Source organism: Archocentrus centrarchus, chromosome 3 (assembly GCF_007364275.1).
Source record: "Archocentrus centrarchus isolate MPI-CPG fArcCen1 chromosome 3, fArcCen1, whole genome shotgun sequence".
NCBI classification, from domain to species: domain Eukaryota; kingdom Metazoa; phylum Chordata; class Actinopteri; order Cichliformes; family Cichlidae; genus Archocentrus; species Archocentrus centrarchus.
The window spans coordinates 31,858,566-31,879,856 of record NC_044348.1 but is presented as its reverse complement, the minus strand read 5'-3'; the positions used below and the strand labels follow the sequence as shown (position 1 = coordinate 31,879,856).

Here is a 21,291-nt window from a genome sequence, read left to right as displayed (position 1 = left end):
AAGAAAGAAAGAAAAACAAAAATTAAAAAAGTCTCAAGATTTTAATCTTAGCTTCCCCAATAAACCACCCCACACACAAAACATCAGGAAAACTACAATTTCCTTTTATTTTGAAGGAAATGGATAACCACTCAAAATGCTTGTACCCTTAAGGCTGGGCTGTAATTTGCCAGGGGATGGGTGGAGTTTACCAAAAGATAATCTCAGCCCTGAAATGTATCAGGACAGTTACCACAAAATCTTTGATGACAAATGCAGAGGAGGATGTGTCCAAAAAGAAGAGTTTCATCTCTTCTTTTGGAGTCTGTTAGAGCAATGATTAGAAAGTGGTGGCTGGAATTTATGTATCATTTGGGTTTCCACCCTATCCTGAGAGGAGGGCCCCTTTACTACCAGTTCTAATCTTGTACATTTCCCTCATTATCTTTTAGTCTGATTGGCAACCGCAGTCAGTTTCAGCCCACTGACAAAGTGCTTTGAAAGGGAAATCAAAGAGCATTGCCTTGTTTCCACACAAGCTGCCTGATGTCTCCTTTAACCTCTCCTCAGTAACCCTGGCACCCTGTCTGCCCTCGTCTCCGACTTCCACGTTGGCCATCTTCATCCCTCACCCTTTCATTTCTCCTTTTCACAGATACAGACATGTGACAGTCACTCCCCTTTCTGATGTCCGTCAGGCTTGCCGTATCTAAAAGACTTGCCTCCACTTATGTAGAGATCATTAATCATTCTGCGTAGGACAGGAGGCCCCTTAATCCAGCCAGTACTTCCCCCGGTCTCACCGAGCAAGCAGGCCTCAGTGCGGCCCTCCACCCCTATCCCCCGTGGTGTTATCAAGTTTCAGTGGTTGTAACTGTAGCACAATAAACAGAAGGGGGAGGAGAATTTGGTGGGTGCAAAGGAAGAGGACGGGAATGAAAGGAAAGAAAAGACAGGACAAAATGTCATTTCCTCTTTACATTTTATTGCTGCTTTCTGTGTAAAACGTGCTTCTTCTTGAGAAGATCTGTCATGACTCAAATTATAGAAACCATAATATCACAAAATTGCAGATGAAAACAGTCTTATACCTTCCCACCAAATTAGCAGGACCACCCCTGCCCCCCACCCACCACCACCATCAAATATACTCACAAACCCTTGTGTTTCTGTTGTTAAACCAACCAGGTGCTGCCCCTTTCCAGAAGTTGTGGGGTGTTAACTAAAGGAAAACGAGTCCATATCACAGAGCCAGAGAATGTTCCTATTGTGGTGTGGTGTTTGTACAGAGGGGCTGCCTGTTACAAGGGCCAGTGTGAGGCTGACCAGGGGAGTAATATAATGCATACGTGGATCCCCCAGAGCCCATTCATGGTGTAATTGGTGTGGACAGAGCTCTCGGTCTCTGGGTTACAGTTGGGGAACTTCCTCTAATGTCCTGCTGGGAGGCCACTGTTCCCACAGCACAAACACTTCAAATAAAATCCACCCAAACCTTGAAAAAAAATGCTGTGCTTTGTAAAAATGTGATACAAAGGCACGTTCAACATTTGTTTTTTTATTCAAAGCATTTTTATGAGCGTAAAGAAATATGCAAATATTACTATACACTAAATTACTGACCGGCTCTGTGTTGATTACGCAGCAAGCAAAATCCCTTTAGTGCCATTTTTCTGCTCCTGTGACATAATTCTGGGAGCTTCAGAGGAACAAATGCTGCCTCTCGTAGTACATTTCACTGTGGAGCTACAGTTAAAGGAGAACCTTTAATTTTAACCCTTACCAATACATCCTCTAATTCTATAAATCTCTCCCCAAGCCCAACATGACCACTGCAACTTAATGACACAAGCAAGTCCTGCTTACCACTTTATTACTATTAACAGAGCTAAATCTGGGATTTTCCCCTAAAATAACTCTAAAGCAGTGATAGCGCAGCATGTGGTCCCTCTTAAGCTGAAGCTACACTTCCAATTAAGAGTGTCACACTGAGCTGGATCTTGATCCCTGACCACGATGTGTGTGGTTTTCTGGTGAGAGGAGAAGGAGTAAAACACTTGGGGGTGGGGGGGTTGACTGTGATTTCACTGAACGGGAGCCTCTCTCTCTCTCTCTCTCTCTGGCTCTGTCCATCATGCCCGTGGCCATTAATCATCTCAAGTGGACAGCACTGACAGGCAGTTGGCTGCATCACTCTTTTAGTTTTTTCCTTCTTCATCATGCAACTGTTACCTCATTTACTGCCTGCTCCCCCACCACGACAAGCCCACCTCTTGGTCCAAACCCACATCCCCAATAACAAAGCGGTGGAGTGTCAAACCAAAAACAAACAATCACCCATATGCTTAATCGAAACCTTTGAGGTGGTTAAAAGCATCAGGCCACCGTCGAGCTTTTCTTTGCAGCAAGCGGGGGTGAGACTGGAAAACCTGTAATGGATGTAATGAACAGTGACGTTGCCGTAACTCATCTTGGCTGATATCCTCCACCCACGCTCTTTCTATGCGAGCAGCCGTAGTGCATTTACATGTACACGTCAGGCCATTAGCTAATGTTTCTACCTTGAGCAAATGACTAATATATACATGAGGCTCTCCAGCTGAATGAGGCTGAGCTCCTTACAAGCAACAAATAGTGCCGAGGTCAGGGGTGAAAGCAGAAGGGGTTCAGAAATGGATGTAACAACTATTCCTCTGACCGTACAGTGATCATGGGTGACACAGAAAGAAGAACTAAGGAAGCCAAGGGGTGGTGTGAGGGTGTTTGTATGCGTGTCTTCAACCATTTCTGTGATTCAGAGCCCATCAATGGGTTCCCTTACACACACACAGATTCTTTTTAGGACAGCTGGTAAAATTCCTCAAGCATTAACACACACACACACACACACACACACACACACAAAAACACATGCGCCTGTTTTTTGAGCGGCAGAGGCAGGAAATGCGAATCCCTCGTAAGTTTTCCTTCCGCCGTTGCTTTCCTCTCAGGGCTCAGAGGCCCCACGCCAAGGTGGGAAAAGCACTTCACCATTTGTCTCACTCTCTCCAGAGTTTCCACTGGATTTCACTTAACCTTACAATCAGCCTCATTTTTCAGCGTCCACTTGGAATGTCATTCAATTTAAGAGGCATTTTCCCACCTTTCATACGCCCATCTTAGAAAGTCTCAAATAATAACATCAAATTTAAAAAAAAGGCTTTCTAAGTGCTCTTTAATTACAAAAAATGGACTGCAATAACCTTGACAGCATATCTATGAAATTAAATGGAAGGAGGAGCCAATGCATAGAAATTAGAGGGTACTGTGAACGAGAGCTTAGTGAGGCTTGCCCTTCATCTCATTTACTCTTGGCTCTGAGAGTAGATGAAATCCAGCCAAGCAATGCCCTATGATTAAGACTCTGGTTTGAGGGACAGCATAGGTCAGCCAAGTGGCTCCTGGCTTAAGGGAGGGGTGAAGACGGCACTCTAGTGTAGCTGAAATTATACGCTAACCTCCTGTACAATGGTTTCATCACGTCTCTAATGCCATATCCTGCATCTATATTTAAAGCACTGTGCAGCCATGGTTATTTAAATTTCACCTTTCTACTTGTACCTGTAAAAGTGTCATTGACTGGTAGTACCATTACTCTCCAAAATAAAATACTCAAATAAAGAATATTTCTTAATCTCACTACATTTTTTCCTTTGTCTTATGCAGTATATTTCTTTTATAGATAAGCACTCTGGAAATACAGTAGTAGCTGCTACAACTAGCACTGACTCTTGGACTCAACATCAATTTTGTTCATGTTAACAAAGAAACCTGAAATATATAAGCTGATTCTGATTACACTCACAATACTTCACGCTGGAAACGTAATTCAGCTAAATAGGTTAAACAGCAAAGTGTTACCAGGACTGTGCTTTGTCCTAATTTACTTTACTTCAACTTGCAAGTTACATGTTAATCTGTTTGTTTGCTTTCTTAAATCGGTGTCATTATTCACTCAATGTTTGTGTTCACTGATTTCAAACTGCGTGAAAATAATATGACACTGTAATCAGCCTGTTATCTGCTGTCAGGTGGCGTTTTAGTCAGCTTGATGGATTTCTCCATCTGACCAGCGTGAGTAAAGGGTCAGCCAGCCACTACCAACATCTGCCACTGGACAGAGATGCTAACAGGGCCCTGACAGATCCCGTCCCTCCCTCTCTGACTCGGCTTAATTCATCACCCTCCAAACAAGACCTCCGGGTGGTAAGACCAGAGCAAACACTCAGAAGCTGCTGCTCTCGTGCACCTGAGCGGGCAAATACACGCATGCAGCTACATACATGCCAATGCACACGGGCCCATTTACAAAAAAATGCGCACACAACGATCATCTGTCACAGTCTGCCAAAACAAACTAGGCTTCACACACAGTTTCACTTGTGTGTGATATCAACCATTAAAAGGCTGTAACAAAACATATTGAAGTGAACCACACACACGCACACACACGCACACACACACACACACACACACACACACACAGATTATCATCACGCATCACAGCCTGCCAAAACATAATGTAAAGTATGCACCACTGTAATAACATTGTGATTCACCTTGGGAGGTATTGCTCAAGCAGTTTAATTTGCTTTGCAATGGGTTTGTCTGATAAAAGCCTAAGTGCATTAGCTGCCCTGGTCAAACAGGTCTTGTAAGCAGTGTCAAAGCAGCACAAGGTCAACTGATCCTCCAAGGCTGTTGGCTACCTAAGTAAGTTAGGCCACTGCCAGATGCACTTGACTCTGATACTACAGAAACACAGAATCAGCTGAGGCAGAGCTTACCTGCTGATACCTTAAGGTTCTTATGTTTTAGAGGGGAGTTAATCAACTATTTCTCAGCCAGCACACTTTGAATACAACATGCTTTTGATTTGATCAGTGGCAAAACACAACAATCCTCAGATAAGCAGATACAGTTTGAAAGACCAAAGCAGCAAAAGAAAAATGTTATAACTTTCATCCTTGCTGAGTTTGTATGGCTTCTAGCAACTGCATGAACACGTAATCCAATTATGCTGCAGATGTGACACAAATCAGTCTACACTGAAATTTCCTGATGCTCTCGCAAAAGTATTACTTCCTCACACTGAAGCAGGAAAAATGAAAGTCCAGAGGAATCTGCTTTGACCACACAGGCAGAGGGTGAGAAATTAACTCTAGTGTCACATCTGTGGCAATTCCCATAGAGTCACACTGAAAGTCAAAGTACAAAGTTTTTTTCCATAGTGTTTAAAACACCCGGCATGTGTTGAGAGTAGGAAAGCAACACTGTAATAATTTCAATCTCAGAAATTTTGAATTTAAATACATAAACAAATGAAACTATAGATCTAAACCAAAAAATAAAAACATATTCAGGAAACCAAAACAGAAAACTCCTAAAGGAACTATGTTTTGGAAAATATGCTCATTTATAAACTCAAATCTTATCAAAGTCCCAAATGTACCTCCATTTAAATGCTCCACATGCCCCATCGGCTGGATCTGATATTAGTTAAAGAATGTTTATGCTATTAAAGTGAAGAACCACTGGCTGTATAACACAATATAGATTTCTGGAGAGTATGCTTACCTCTTTTCTGCATGAAGGCAAAGAGATCATCCAAAAACTCTTTCCTTTTGGGGTCATTGTCCAGCTCATACAGCTGTAAGGGAAAATGGGAGGTTATTAGAGAACTATCTGCTCGAGCTGCTTGAAGTAGATCTGCGTGGCTGCTCAGCTATTGTATATTGTCCACTGCTTAGTGCTGAATGTCTTTATTTTTCACCATTGCAATTTTCAGTCTATGGGCTGAAAGGCAGTGCAAAACTATTTAATTGCACCATTTTTATGACTCATATTCTCTCTTTGTAATGTTTGTGTGAAAAGCTGCGTGATATGACATTTGCTCTTTTTTCCCTTGGGAAGTTCTTTTTAGAACAAATGCTCAAAGTTCTTTCATTTCGCTCAGCCACAGAACATACATGTGAACAGCTATTATCGTTGTGGTGTGCAGCAATGCATCCTTCAGTCTTCATCATTGCTAGTTCTTTGAAGCTGGCTTGGAGTTTCAGGACCACAGAGATCCTGTATATTTATAGTTCTGCAATTACAGAATACTTCAAAAGGCTGACCTATGTACTTTTGTCACGTGTTCTACTGTAATGAGAATATATGTTACCAGGTGACTGAAACGGTAAAGGGTTCCTTTTGATTCCTTTGTGACAAAACTCATGGGATTTCCAATAGTTGCATTTCTTTAATTGCTCACCTTAGCAAAGTCTCTGGAGGCCTCTCCTCTTCCTCTGCTGCTGTCAGCCTCATCTGCCCACCCTGCACTGCCATTCTGCAACAGATGAGAACAAGTACAGATGAGGTTAGTAAACAAAGAGAAACAAAGAGATAAGCCACTTTCACACATCACCTCTGGATATCGTCAGGAGAATCCAAATAAGACATTTTTCAAAGTTGCACACAACTGCTTCACACATGCTAACAGCTGCAAATATGTCTTCTGACTACTGGAAATACTCCATTTGGTTTAAGTGAGGCAGCTGCCTGTTTAGTGTGTTCAGGAGCCACGATGACTGACTTTACAGGACAATTAGCTGCGCCAATTTCAGGTGAGCAGAGGTTAATGTCTGATCTGACTATGCCAAACATGTGCACTGTTAAATGCAACTCCACTGAATAATGTCTACAAAAGTTTAAAGTTTTAGGCTCCAGTCTGTGGGTGTGAAAAGGGCTAAAGAGACGACCTGCTAGTCTCACGCCATTACCAAGAAGTCTATAAAATGATTTCCAAACTTTATTTGATAGTGAGAAGGACTGCCAAAAAAAAAAAAAAAAATCCCATCAAGCTGAGCCTGACTTTGGGTCAGAAAGTGCACAACAGGCTTTAAAGGTGGAGCATTCACTAAGCTAGATAAGACAAACAACATTCTGCAATAGAAACTTATCAAAACTAATATACACTCAAACACTAAGAGTGCATAGTCCAGGGGTTGAAGTAGTAACCTCTGGAGTTATGGTGCCTCTGAGCTCTTAAATCCCCCTCCCCCCCATCCTCAAACATCTCCATTTGACCTAAACCATCTGCATCTGGGCCTGCCCTGCCCCCACCAATGTCTTCCGACCCAGCTGGATACAAGGGCCCCCCATCCTTCAATCTTAACGCAGCTGTGACGGGTGGCCAAGTTCACGGAGTGTAGATGGCAGTCAGGAGGGGCCAGAGAAGGGTGGGCTGGTCAGTAGCCTCGGCGCCCACACATATACACACACACACACACACACACACACACACACACACACAAAAACCTGATCAAGGCTATGTGTATGTTTGTGAGTGCAGGAAGGGGGGCCAATGGCCCCACAAGACGGGAAGGAAGGAAAATAAGGGCAGAAAAGGGTGCACGGTATGTGCCGACCAGGAATGTCTCCTAAAGACAAAACCTATAAAAGCATCAGGAATCAAAACAAGATCCGTTTGGAGGGGGATGTTAATAGCTGCAGCCTGGAGTCTAGTTTCAACCAGGAGCCTATTGGTCAGTGGCAATTACAGGGCCTGAAACAAGAGCCAGGAGGGCAAAGGTTGTCAAGGCCCCTGAGAGCAAGTCATTTTCACCCTCTCACTCTCTGTATGTGTAACGGTTGTCAACATTCATGCTCCCTATACAAATACCACCAGCCATCAAGCTGAAAACCTACTGCAAATGGTGGGTTTCAAGGTAAATGCATGAAGCTAAAATGAGACATCTGCTATTTAGAAGGGCAGACGTGGTCTCCAGCACACCACAGGCACAAATGATCCCAAATGCTATTATTTATAATGGTAGCAATGACACAACACTGACACATGTAATAAAATGTTTTCTTTCTCAAGCAACAATGACAGGGTTTGTTTGAAAATGTTTTATTCCCCTGTATAAAAACTAATAGTTCTAAAGTTCAGGGTTCTATAACAGACATACCATAGACTGACATTATCCTACTGGACTTCCCAGCTTATATCATGTGCTGAAAATCTGTCCACAACAAACTGCAGTTTGCTATCAACTTCTTATCTTTTCATAACATATCATCTCTAATATGTGACCAAGATTACAACAGCTTCATAATGTTAAGGTAAATATAAGTATGGTACATCTGAGGGGCCTATAGACCTTTGCACACAATTGACCAAGTCTGTTAAACTTTAACCATTATAAATGATTATAAGAGAAGATAATTCACATTGCAGACATATATGGTCCTTTTATACATACTGAATGTTCCCTATTCTCTGACCAAGAGGTCAACACTGTTTAATCTTAGTGACAATAACAAATGAGGAGCTGCTCCCCTGTCATTCTGCTAGTTAGCAAGTTATAACAAGCTATGCTCTTAGTTCCTGTGTTTGAGAATATTTCAAGATTAGGATCATCAGGTTTCCACACAGAGAGGGCACAGATTAAACGTTAAGTTTGTTTATTGATTCATTATGTCTAAAAATTCTCACCATTTAACGGGCGCTCTCAAAGTAAATTACTTTGAGACACTAGAATTAGCTCCCAGTTCATCAGTGTCAGATGTAAAAACAAAGGCGCAGACAGCAGCGGCCGGCTCGCCAGCGTTGGATTCGTTATGGGGACACAATGTTTATACACGAACTGATATTACAAATATCACACTTCCCTGAGTGACACTCGCTGTCACAGTAGCACAGGGGTCAAGGTGTTCCTGACGTGAGCCTGGAACAAAAGGTCTAAAGTGACAGAGCACCAGTGTCCAGGCAATGAGACTTTCTGTCATATCCTCACCTGTGAGTACGTTCAGCCCCATTTTAAAAATATTGAAATCACCACTGATTTCACACACATTTAAAAGAATAATTCTTTTTTTTTTATTGTCACCTCTGATAATTAAAGAGAATGTTTTCCACAATTTATATGATTTTCTTCATTTTTCAAGCAATATATAAAGAAGTACCAAATCTTCTATTATTATGTCTCTAATGATCTATTCCTTGTTCAGTGAAAGAAGTGCTCCAGTCCAAAGTTTAGTCAAAAGTTGCATGCAACACATCTGAGAATTCCCCAGGGGCTCTCAAACTTTTTTCTCATTAAACTGACAGTTTCGTGGCAGTGGCGCAGTGGGTAGGCGCTCGCCTTGCAACTGGAAGGTTGTAGGTTCGAGCCCTTGTCCCTGCACTGCGTTGTGTCCTTGGACAAGACACTTAAACCACATTGCCTAACGGTAGCTCCGGTCTCTTGCTACATGACCGCAGATGCTCGTCTCTGGATGAGTGATCTGGAACGAACATTTCGTTGTGCGCACAATGAGAATGAGTTGAATCTAATCTAAGTATCATCAATCACCAGGCTTGCTTTCTTTAAAATAAAATCATACTCATATTTCATATCATATTCCACCCTTGTTGTCCACACATACACTGTCTCTATGCCTTGTGGGCCCATTACACTCACGCGCACAAACAGTGATGTTGCCACAGCTCTGTACCATTTATATCCGTGCTGAGGGCCCGAGCACTCGCTGCAGTATTCTCCTGAATGACGTGTCGCCACTCCGACAAAACCACATCAGCGCTGGTACAGGACAAGAAGTCATTTCTGAGCTTCTTGTTGATATTTTATTAAAATATCAACAAGAAGCTCAGACTGAAATGATTGTAGACTCGTGTCTTCAACCCGCTGGCGGCACCGGCCGCAGTGCTGCGCAAGGTTACAAAAACTGAGAGGTGCACAACAGGTCAAAACGACAGCTCGCACCACAGGATGTGATGTCACTTTTGGCACGCGGCGCCATTCAAGAAAGGCGTGCATAAAAGTCCCATTACAGTTTTCAATGTTGTAGACAAAGGTGGGAGATAAAGACAAATTTAACAATGTGATATGTGTACTACATAGCACTATTTCAAAGTACTATTTTAATGTCTATATGTTGTTAAAAGTGCTACTATTTTGATAAATACACAATCCAACCAAAAATTTGAAAACTGTGTTGGTTTTATTAAATATGTGTTTCTTTGCTTTACTAAAGCAAATATTTAAAACAAGTTCCCACACTGTGAATGATAACAGCTCCATCAGACACTGTAATGTTGCTGTTTATGTTAAGTACTCCTGTACACACAAACTAAACTCTTGAGTGCTTTCCTGTTCGAAACCACAACTGTCAGTCTTTCTTCTTCAGCTGCAATAAAGGAAAACCTGAGTGGTTGATGTGATAAAGGGCAGATGGTAGCCAAGATAAAACCAAACTTGTTAACTGCAAACTAACAACTGGTTGAAGTAACTGATAACACTAACAGGTGTTATCAGTTACTTCAACCAGCCGTCTTCACCAAAGCCACAACAACCAACCGCCTGTCTGCTAAAATGAAATTTCTGCACCACTTGGCTGGATCGGTGTTGATGTTTTTAACGTTGCTTTTTTGGTCTTTAAACCAGCAACTGTGTCTGTGTGTCTCCTCACATGATGTGTCCATTAGAGCAGGTCTGACTCTACTCTTTACATAAATTTTTAGCTAGGGGGTGAATGTGACAAGTCAAGGAGAATCTTAAATGCTGCTGCCCTCGCTAGTTTGCACCAGAAATATGAGATTTTAAGCAGCCATTTGCCACTCAGCAGCACCCTTCTGTCTGAGGCAGGATGTTGTAAACAAGCAAGGTGGAAAGTAAGACAGTTCACAGCCATGCAAACCAGCATAGCTCCTCACTACTTTGAAAATGAACAGTTGTAGGCCACAGAGACAAGAGATTAAGGGATTAATCTCTTGTCTCTGGTACGCCATGTCCGAGTCAACAAGCATAAAGGCAAGGAAAAGAAAGGAAAAGGAGTATGGGAATGAAAGCTACTTATTAAATAATGTGATTGACGGTTTCAAATGGCTCTTAAATATGCTATCAACTCTCAGTGCTGTCTGCAGCACATGTTGTAAAGTATGCATAACAGCACAGCAGGCAGTGGCACAAAGTCAGGTGATGTTTTCATGTTAAGCTGCTAACCAGTTAAACATTGCTACAAAGTTTATAAACAACGATTTACATTAAAAGATAGAAAATAGGTTCAAACTATCTTTTTGTATACAGTAAAGTTTATTATCCAATGAATCCTAAAAATCTGTGATGGATTCCCTATAATTAAGTCTTAGAGTGTAAATTCAGCTGTCACTCGTGAGAATGCGAGTAAGCTCAGATGCCTCTATACAAGCCCTTCTGCTTCTCTACTTAGGTCAAAAAAAAAAAACACAGTCATTGTAAAATGGAAGCCATTAACCCTCAACAGACATGTTGGCTCTTGAACTGGGACCTTGGTCAGCTGAGGAATGTTAACACTTTTGTTTTTTAAGTTCGAATGGATACTGATGTGTTGGGACCACTCCTTAAAAGTCACTTCAGCCCCTCCGTCACATCCAGCACTCCACTCAGAGAGGACTTCTTAAAGAAAGCAATACACACACTCTGCATATATTCATGACAAACATGTACAAGGCCCAGCTTGCCTGATATAATTCATAATTGCTTCAATGAAATGGTGAAAGCATGTTTGGCATGTGTACTATAAGTACCTTTGTTATTGTAGTATAGATTTTAGACTGACTTATCACCAGAGTATATTTATGCAAACTAATATTTCAATTGGGACAAATGATATATTCAGATATTACTGCTTACACATGCTGATGTGTATACGTGTGTGTGCATTAGATGGTGGATGAACAGAAGTGTTCATGTTTAAGTAGCCAGTTTCTCTCTGTCTCTCTCATGCTCTTAGCAGGTTTACTGGACAGGCGGTGGGTGGCCTAATCACATTATGGCCATACGTGATTGACTGGCACAGCACCAAATCACGGATAAGAATAAGGTAGATGACCATTAGTTAGCAGGAGCTGGTCATCCCACAGGGGGATGAAAGAACCCTGTGCCTGTACAAGTTCTCTCCATGGAAAGCGTCAAAGCTTCCCTGTGATGATGAACATCTTGATGGTACGATTTCACAGAATCAATAAAAACCAGGCTCCAGTATGATGCAAATGCTAATATTTAATTTATGCACTTTTTGCTAAATCATCTCAATTTAAAAAAGAAAATAAGTAATCCAATTGTCAGTGAAATGCAGACAACTGCAGAGTGCATTTGCGCAACATTACTGCCATGCATTACAGTGGACGACCTCTAACAAGATGACATTCTTTGAATCACCCTGCACTGGACAAACTACACAGCACACACTCACACTTGAATGTCGATGAATAGCTTGGAGGTAATTCTACTCAGCCATTACAGAAAGACGTCTGAGGAAGAGCCACCATTTTAGTGAGGCCAGGCATGCCGGAACAAGAAGGGTTAATGGCTGCTGCGTGGGGAGTGGGGGATGGATGGCATTGATTGCTCAGGATGTTGACAGCACTTCTCCAATTTGATAGTGGCGCTGTTATTAGATGAAGAGGCTTGCTCTTAATAAAAGCATCATGTGATTTGCCTTCACTCCTGCTGAAGGCAAATCAAATAGCAGCCACTGAGCTAAGGAAATAATCACTTTTAAACTAGTTGGGAATTGTCTTAAGATAGCAAAAGCAGCTGGAGGAGAAACGTAAACTTCGGCATTTGTTTCTTTTTAAACAGGTTAGCATCCATTTGCATAGTGTGAAAGCAGTACTGCACCTGTGGGAAGTAGGTCATTTTCATACTACAGATGAAAGGTTGATGACTGGAGTAGATCTGAAAATAGTTGTTGTTCTGCAGCCTGCCAGAGTGATCCTGCAGACTAAACAAAGGCTAATGATGAGAGATGCGTGTCTGTGCCATATTAGAGCGCTGTTAGCCCTCAGACATACCCATAACCCCTGTCTTCATATTCCACGCACTGTCATGGCCCTGTGTCGCTCCCCACACAGCTGAACGCTGCAAGCCCAGTCCCCTGGGTCATAGCCATTGAACAGGCAGCCCAAATCAATAGCCCTGGATGTGCAAACACAGGGAAGTCCCCAGCCCCCTCCGGACGCAATCTCACAGCACAAGTCAATGCTCATCATCCTCAGTCATCTACCAACAAGCCAGAGAGACTGAGACGAGGGCAAGATCACAGCTCCCAGAGTGACCCTACCTCTTCACCTTCATCAACACAACCTAAATTTGAGTAACACAGCGAAGGATTCCAAAGAAGACCCTCATCAAACTGCAGTTACTTACAATAAACAGTGTAATGCAGCCGCACCTAAACTCAATGAAAACAAAATACATGCTCATACAAGCAAAATCCCTATAGTAACCCCAGGCACTAAATCAAGAGCAACAAAATGTTGCGGTGCTCTGCCGGAATAGACGCAGGAGGGAGGGTGGCTTTAAATTCACCAACATTCCTGTACACCAGAAACAGGATCTCACAATAACAGGAGAGCCCCTCTCATCCCACAGGTACTCTTAACATCTCATTCCCGGGCTAATCTTTTTTAGCCAAATTGCTGCCTGTCAAAACAGTTCAGCAAAGAAAATCTCTTAAACAGACACAGCAGCAGTAATTTAATCACAATCAAGGCTTCCAGCACAAATCTGGATAGAAGCCAACAATAGTGATAAATGGGAAGCATCCGTGAAAGAGGCGTCATCCTCGCTTAGTTGTTAAACCTGATTATTTTGGATATTTGACTGAAATAGCCATTAAAACTATTCCAGGCAAAGCTTTATCTTTTTCTAAAAGCTAACTACAATGTAATGTGCAGACCTGAAATCAACTAACAGCTAACTTTCTAAGCATTTGCTTAGATTAACGCAGATTAGCATTTACAGTAGAAAGATTCTTCCAAATAAGATAACATTTACTGATGTCTATTACATTGCATCAATTTTGCTTGCTCAGTGACTAAAAATAGTGTGACAAAGAGCTGAAAGACTTTAAAATATTTTTGAATCAAGTTTTATTTGTTAATCTGGGGGAAGGGGGGGGGGGGGGGCAACAAAAAGAAACTAACTAAAGAAATATATTGATAATTGGTGCATCCCTACTTTTCCACATCTACTAGAGAACAAAAGCCCAGCCATTTACAAGGCCATCTGCCAACCTGCCTTTATGATCTCAAAGAAAGTGAATCTGCTTCCTCTCAGCATGGCAGTAATAATGAGCAATGTGGGGGGGCAGCCATCTCTAATCCTAATCAAATAATTGGGGTCTTGATCCCTCTGCGGGACTTCAGGAATCATTTATATGGGCACTGTCCATCGAGAGGGGGTGGAAGGTGAGGGGTGGGTGCATGGGAAGTTGGGCTGAGCGGATGGCGTCCTTTATCTCCTAATTACTGAAAAGAATCTCATGGTGAGCTGGCCTTACACTCCTGCCAACAAAGGCTCTGGCTAATCGTGATCCCATGTGCGACAAGACCTAAGTAAATCTGACTGCCACTCAGGAACATATGGTAAAATTCCTGCTTACAGCCAGGTCCACTCCTTACTCTGTGCTCTCATTAAGAATTATTATGGAGCATAAAAAAGGTCACAAATCACATGGGAGCAGACCGGCAGCAGAGAACAGGACCCAGGGGCGTACCTGCCTCTGAGTGTCCAGTCATGTTTGAGAGATTTCTGGCTTTTAAGGGAACAGACAAAGTGGCGGGCACAAGGGGCTAAACGTCCAGGGGCAGAACGTGTTGCTACCTGCCCTGGCCTCAGCGGTGCTGCACCTCTGAATAAGCCACTGAAAAACAGGCCTTCAGGCAAGACCACCCCTCCCTCCATTAATCACTCCAATTACAAAGCTGAAAAAGAGAAACAGAGAAAAGAAGGGGGAAAAAAGGTGTGGGGGGTGAAAGGTAATGGATAGACAGACGGAGACAGACAGGTAGTAAGCACACAGATGGGAAAAACAATCTTCCGAACGGATCAACACATTTGTCCAACGTTAAAGCCGGAGAATGAGGGAAAGAGGCTGCACCCTAACCAAAAAAGACAGACGTGAGAAAGAAAGAGGTGAATCTCCAGATTTAGTCCTTGGGTAAACATGTCTGTTGGTGACCAGCAGGTCTGGTTTGCCAAATAAACTGACTGCATTTGTTCAGCTCCAGCCCTTTCACCAAGATACCACATTCCACAGGCGGAGGCCCCATCCCCCATTACATAGCTGGCCCCTTTCGCTGCCTCACACAAATGCAGCGTTTGTAGGGTGGTGTGGCCAGAAATTCACACTCATTGGTTCAAAGACCCTTTCACAGGCAGAGCAAACATTTTAGTGAATCACATCTGTGCCATCATATAAGCTACAGTACTTCATATGTTAACCCCTCGCCGTACTGTTTAAGTGCACAAAAAACTCAACCTCTAAAAGCGGATTTTCTAACTTAACAATACACAGACTTGTACAGGGGCCCCTTGGTGCCAGATAATTTGATTTGAAGCTTTCAGAGTTTTGCTCTGTCTACCATACTTGACAGACATTAACTTATATGACAAAGACACAAAAGAATGAATATTCTAGAAGAGCGTGAAAGCTAATGGCTGGATAATAAAAGTGTATTTTGACTCTGCATGTAATCGTCGATTCTTGCAGCAAGAAGCCGTACTACTGTATTCAGGTCAAAGGAGCTATTTGCTATTTCTTCTGGGCTGAAAGCCTTGGTTAAAAATACCTTGCATATCTCACATCTTTCAAAGAGTAAGCATCCACTTCACTCCCATGTTAATGGCCGCTGGAGACATCACACACAGCTGAAAGACCTTTATATGCATTCTCATTATACTGACAGTGCCAGGAACTTGATACATTCACAATCAACAAAAAACCCTCACATCACATTTAATTACATGTGAAATGACAAAGGTCACAATGCTTGCAGTCAGATGGGTAAATTACTTCTTTGTCAGGCTTATGACAGCAGGGTAGATGGGGTGTGGGGGTAGGTGCTCTATCTGAGATGCTAGTGTTATGACTGTCTTTCTGAATTTGCACTATCAAATGTTCAAAGCATAAGCACAATTCACAGCTTTCTGTAGAGTCTAATCGATAAAGAGTCATCACTCTCTTCCGAACCAAAGGTATCTGTTTCCTCTCAGCTAGCGTTAAGTGCGCAGGGGCATTCCTACGCTGACAGGCCAGGACCCTCTGGGGACCTGGGCCGGGATGCTGCAACCCGTCACGCATCTGGAGCTCATCTCCAGAGGCTGACAACAAGCAACGTCTCTACTGCATTAGACAGCAGCAACAACCAAAAATGTGAAACAAACAAAAGCAACAAATCTCATGGAAAGTGTGGAAACTACTGAAGCAAAATACACAGAACACCATAGACCATCTGTGGAAGCTATGCAGTCCTTAAAACTTCATTTTGACAGCTTAATGAAGAGAAAACTATTTTGTAACTAAGTACTGTGTAACTAAGTGTTGTACTTATGCGTGTAGAGCAAATTTTAAGAGAAGCCATTGAGAGGGGATCAAACAGCTAAAGCTGCATTTAGCCACCGCTGCTTCCATAGATATTTAGTATTTGCACTGAAGAAACACAACATTAAGACAGCTGACAGATAAGGAAAATAACACTACAGTGGCACCGGCCAAGCAGTGGCATATATTAAGCAGAAAGTTATCACTTCTTGAAGTTGGTGATTTGGAAGCAGAAACAATGAGCAAGCGCACAGATCTCAGCAACTCTGATTAGAGTGGTGATGGCTGGAAAAATCTCCAAAAAGACGGGTGTTGTTATCTGTCTGCGGTAAAGGAAGGACAATAACTGACCCTGTCATTGGTGCTCATGGTCTCTTGGAGCATGGGATGAAAAGGGTGGTCTGCGTGGCTCCATCCCACAGAAGAGTGTTATAAAACAAGCAGATGAAAACCTTAATGCTGCCTATGATAGAAAACAGTCAAACCACTGCTTCAACACTCACACTGCTTCTTGTTGTCCACTACTTGAAAGTGCCTCCAATACGCATGTAAGCATGAGAACTGGACCATGGCATCATGGAAGAAGTACACTCTTGATGCACATGTTGTTACCTAATCACACTGGCCACTTTCAGCAGGGTAATGCACCCTGGCACATTTTTGGTCAAGAATAGACTAAGAAACATTACAAAGAGGTGCTGACTTGGCCTCCTGATCTTCTGAAAAAAACAAGTTCAATCCACACAGGCTCCAATTCCCAATTTAGGTCTTAAAGGATCTCTGACTGTCACGTCTGATACCACAGGACATCTCTAGATTAGTATTATGGAGCCTATACCTTCACAGGACAGAGCTATTTTGGTAGCATGAGGAGACCTACACAATATTATTTGTTGTTTTTTTTATGCAGTGCCAAAATATATGCAGCTTACATAACTGAGTATACAAAAGGTTCCCTGTAAGCCATTTTTCTGCATAGGCTTATACTACTCAATGCTGCAGCTTAGTCTCTTCTGAGTGGAGTGTATATATGATCAGATTAGATCAAATATAATGAATTCCATAGAGGAATTGGGTATTTATAACAGCAGGAAATATGATATAGATAACAGGCCAAACAAACTGTGAGGAAAGTAATACAAAATCAGCAAAGGTATATACAGTAAAACAGCACGTGAATGTAAAGACCTGCAGTATTTCCAAAAAATAGATTTAAAGGCAAGCAAGCGTTTGAACAGTATGAGGTCAGCATTTACTTAACCCAGTTAAATTAATGCCACTTCGCACAAATAACCCAGAGCAGTTTCGGGCTTCACAATCTGAGCATTTTATTTGCTTTTGATACTAGAAATAAATGTACAGTGTATCACACTCCCCTCACACTTCTGCAGATATTTAAGTATATCTTTTCATTGGACAACACTGACAAAATGACACTTTGACACAATGGAAAGTAGTCTGTGTGCAGCTTATATAACAGTGTAAATTTATTCTTCCCTCAAACTAACTCAATATACAGCCATTAATGTCTAAACCAGCAGCAACAAAAGTGAGTACACCCCTAAGAGACTACACCCGTAAATGTCCAAATTGAGCACTGCTTGTCATTTCCCCTCCAAAATGTCATGTGACTCGTTAGTGTTACTAGGTCTCAGGTGTGCATAGGGAGCAGGTGTGTTCAATTTTGTAGTACAGCTCTCACACTCTCTCATACTGGTCACTGAAAGTTCCAACATGGCAAAGAACTCTGTGAGGACCTTAAAGATGAATTGTTGCTCTACATGAAGACTGTTATATAAGCTGCACACAAACTACTTTTCATTGTGTCAAAGTGTCATTTTGTCAGTGTTGTCCCATGAAAAGATATACTTAAATATCTGCAGACATGTGAGGGGTGTACTCACTTTTGTGATACACTGTAAATGGAGGTAAATATGTGCAAATAGAAGGTTTACCTAATCCAGCTTAAAACAAAACAAAAAAAATCCTTTTATTTCTCCAACAAAATAATAACCAATAATAACTATCATCTTTGGTGGCCGCAGGTTTTCTTTTATTCTCTAACATACACAGTGGACTAAAAAGCAGTGGCAGTAGTAAAAATGCCTGCCCAACCTGCCCAATAAGCTTAAAGCAGTTGTTGGACAAGCTTTTGTATGTAACCTAACTGCGAGCTTGGCTTGCCAAATATCTTTAAAAAAAATGGCAGATTATCATAAACTCTGTTTCCCCTACCATTGCCTTGTGGGGGCGGCCCACCTTCATGACCACCCTCCCCAAAACAGACAATCTTGGGGGAAAACTGCAACTTAGCTCTACGTTCAGACAGCAGCAGCTTCGTTTTGCTAAAGCAGCGATAAAGCTTCACTCAGATTTTTTTATGCCAGAAATATTATTTAGTGTATTGTCATTTTACATATACTTCCTGCTTTTACATATAGTTCCTGCTGTAAACCTTACAGTTGCTGCCTGAGAACTGGATAGGGAGTAACATTATAGTATTTTGTATTTTATTTATTATATTTATACCTACGGCTGACTAATAGCGACTGACTGAAAACCCTCACAGTTTCAACCTCACCACCAAAAACTCCAGACGCTTTGGGAAAGAACTGGTCATTTACTATAGAGATGATCAGCTTAAAGTACACATAATTACAGGTTAAATAAATCTAGCCTGAGGCAGAAATTATTTAAAAGACAAATACCCCCACCACCACCACCACCAAACAAAAACACACAGTTTGCTTGTAAATGCCCCCAAATATAGGAAAAATGTATTTTATAATTTCAATTGCTACCCCAAAGTTCTTTAAGAGTTCATAAATATTATATATTATTTAACTTAGGGGCATATGTGTGACTTTGGAAAAAGAAAAAAAGTGCTGGTGTTGTGCTTTAATTTTATATGCTCGCCCATTTAAAGTATGCATGCATTCACTAAAATTTGTTTCCAAATTATAAGATGAGAAATTAAAATTAGTGTTTCCATAAATATTAGATTTTAGTTTATATTTTAATAATTTGGAATATCTGCTGCAACTTTAAAACAATTGACCTGCTCACACATCCTCCTTGCACTGAAAGCATGGGGCCTCTTTAGGTTTTCTAAACACATTTATTTAGGGCAGGAAAGTTGCCTTTGTTTGACCAGATGGCTGGCTAATTAGGTTGGCTCCTCTGGCAGTTGGGGGCATCCCAAATCCGTGATAAAGATTACTGAAAAACTTAAACATTAATATGCTGGAGAAGAGCTTCCTGCATAAGATCAACACCTGGATACTATAATACTATGCATTATATTTCTCCTAATAATTGAGCTCAATGCAAAGTCTCTGAAAAGAAACTAAACAACGGAGGTGTAGTTGTCTTATATTCCTTAAAGCCACTACACTTAGTTCTTACAATAACATACATTCAGTGAAGCCCTTGCTGTTACTAATTCTATTTTCTCTGCCACTCTTTAATCATTTACTACCGTGGCTTTTGAAATTATTGACTGAAGTTGACGTGGTCCATAGTTCCATTCACAGAGTGATTGTCTATTAACCAGATCAGCTACAGGTCAGAGCCTGATGTATATTTTTTGCCATCTGATATGATTCAATACAAGCCTTTCAACTCAATGTATGTGATTAATGACAATCTAAACTGCAGGCCGGAACCTGCTTTTCATCTCTGATGAATATATAAAGTGACACTGCATTTCTTCCTGCAATAATGGAAGCTTGAATTTTCATTACACTCCTTTAAAATATACTATCTGTTTATCCTTTTTGACTTGGTTTTGTATAAGATACCAATATGAACCAGTTTGTACACTTTTAGCATTTGCAGGGTGGTTAGCCAGCAGCTTCTGAAAGGCACTCCACTTAATGCTCACTTCTTGTGGTGACTGTGATTCAGGAACTGTGAAGCTTTGGGAGGATGTAAAGGTCTGAACGTAGAATGTTGGAAGTGGAGCTGTGAACACATTGCTTTTAGTGTAATGTGACGTTTCCTGGGTAGCATCCAGGAGTCCTTTTTTTTTTTTTCTTCCTTCCTCCTCTCATGCTTGCTTCCTCTTACAAGTACATGACTATACTCAGCTTGTGTTTGAAGACTTGGCAGAAAAACAACCTAGCCACAAGCCATTATAAACTACATGGGATTTTGGCAGCCAGCGCAATGGGAAGACTGAAAAGCCTTCTGAACCTCTTTCAACTTGTTCTGCTCTGCGTGGCTTTGTGCCAAGTCCCAGTCAGCTGCAGTGTTTACCCAAGTGCCTTGACACAGTGGTCCAGTTAGCACTAGCCTGGAGCTCAGCCAAAGCAGTAGCACAAGACAGCCAAGAAAGCCAAAAACAATAGACAACTCTCACCCTTCACCTCATCACTGCCCCTCCCTTTCTACAAGGTGCAAAACACTGGCCAGGACCCAAAGAGACCATATCTTTTGATTGCATCAGCAATTTGCCATTTGGAAGATGTGGCTACAACACAGACAGCCTCATAAATGTCACACTGCTTTATGTTCCTCACATGACAAGGCCTATACCTTAATTGCATTGCATTATGAAAAACCATGCTGTCTGAGAGGTCTGTGGTTTGGATAGTTTGAGGCATTTATCGTTGATCAATATCAAGATTATAAAAAGGTCAACACATAATCCAATCTGTACTGCAATGTAACACTAAAACCTTAATCTAAATTAGTTCACAAAAATCTTTGTCTGTGAAAATCATTTGTATCTAAGCATTTCTGTGGATCTCCATCCACTATTACAAACATGCCAAAAAAAAAAAAAAAAAAAGGAAATCTGCCGTTTGATTTCCTTACTAAAAGAATGACGTAAAGGGAGCCTCTCGACAATGAAAATTGACAAATGCTAATTTCCAATTCAAATAGTTATTTGAGTAGCTCCAAGTAATTTTCACA

General features: G+C 41.5%; 1 protein-coding gene across 1 annotated transcript in view; it reads right to left on the bottom strand.

The window, feature by feature from the left end:
- LOC115800622 (AT-rich interactive domain-containing protein 3B-like) overlaps positions 1-21,291 on the bottom strand; it is a 56,632-nt gene that overhangs the window by 24,002 nt on the left and 11,339 nt on the right. Inside the window, exons 3-4 of the mRNA XM_030758106.1 lie at positions 6,275-6,349; positions 5,596-5,668 (exon numbers count right to left, since the gene is read on the bottom strand). Of these exons, the coding sequence (XP_030613966.1) occupies positions 5,596-5,668; positions 6,275-6,349 (148 nt within the window). The remainder of the gene's footprint in view (positions 1-5,595; positions 5,669-6,274; positions 6,350-21,291) is intronic.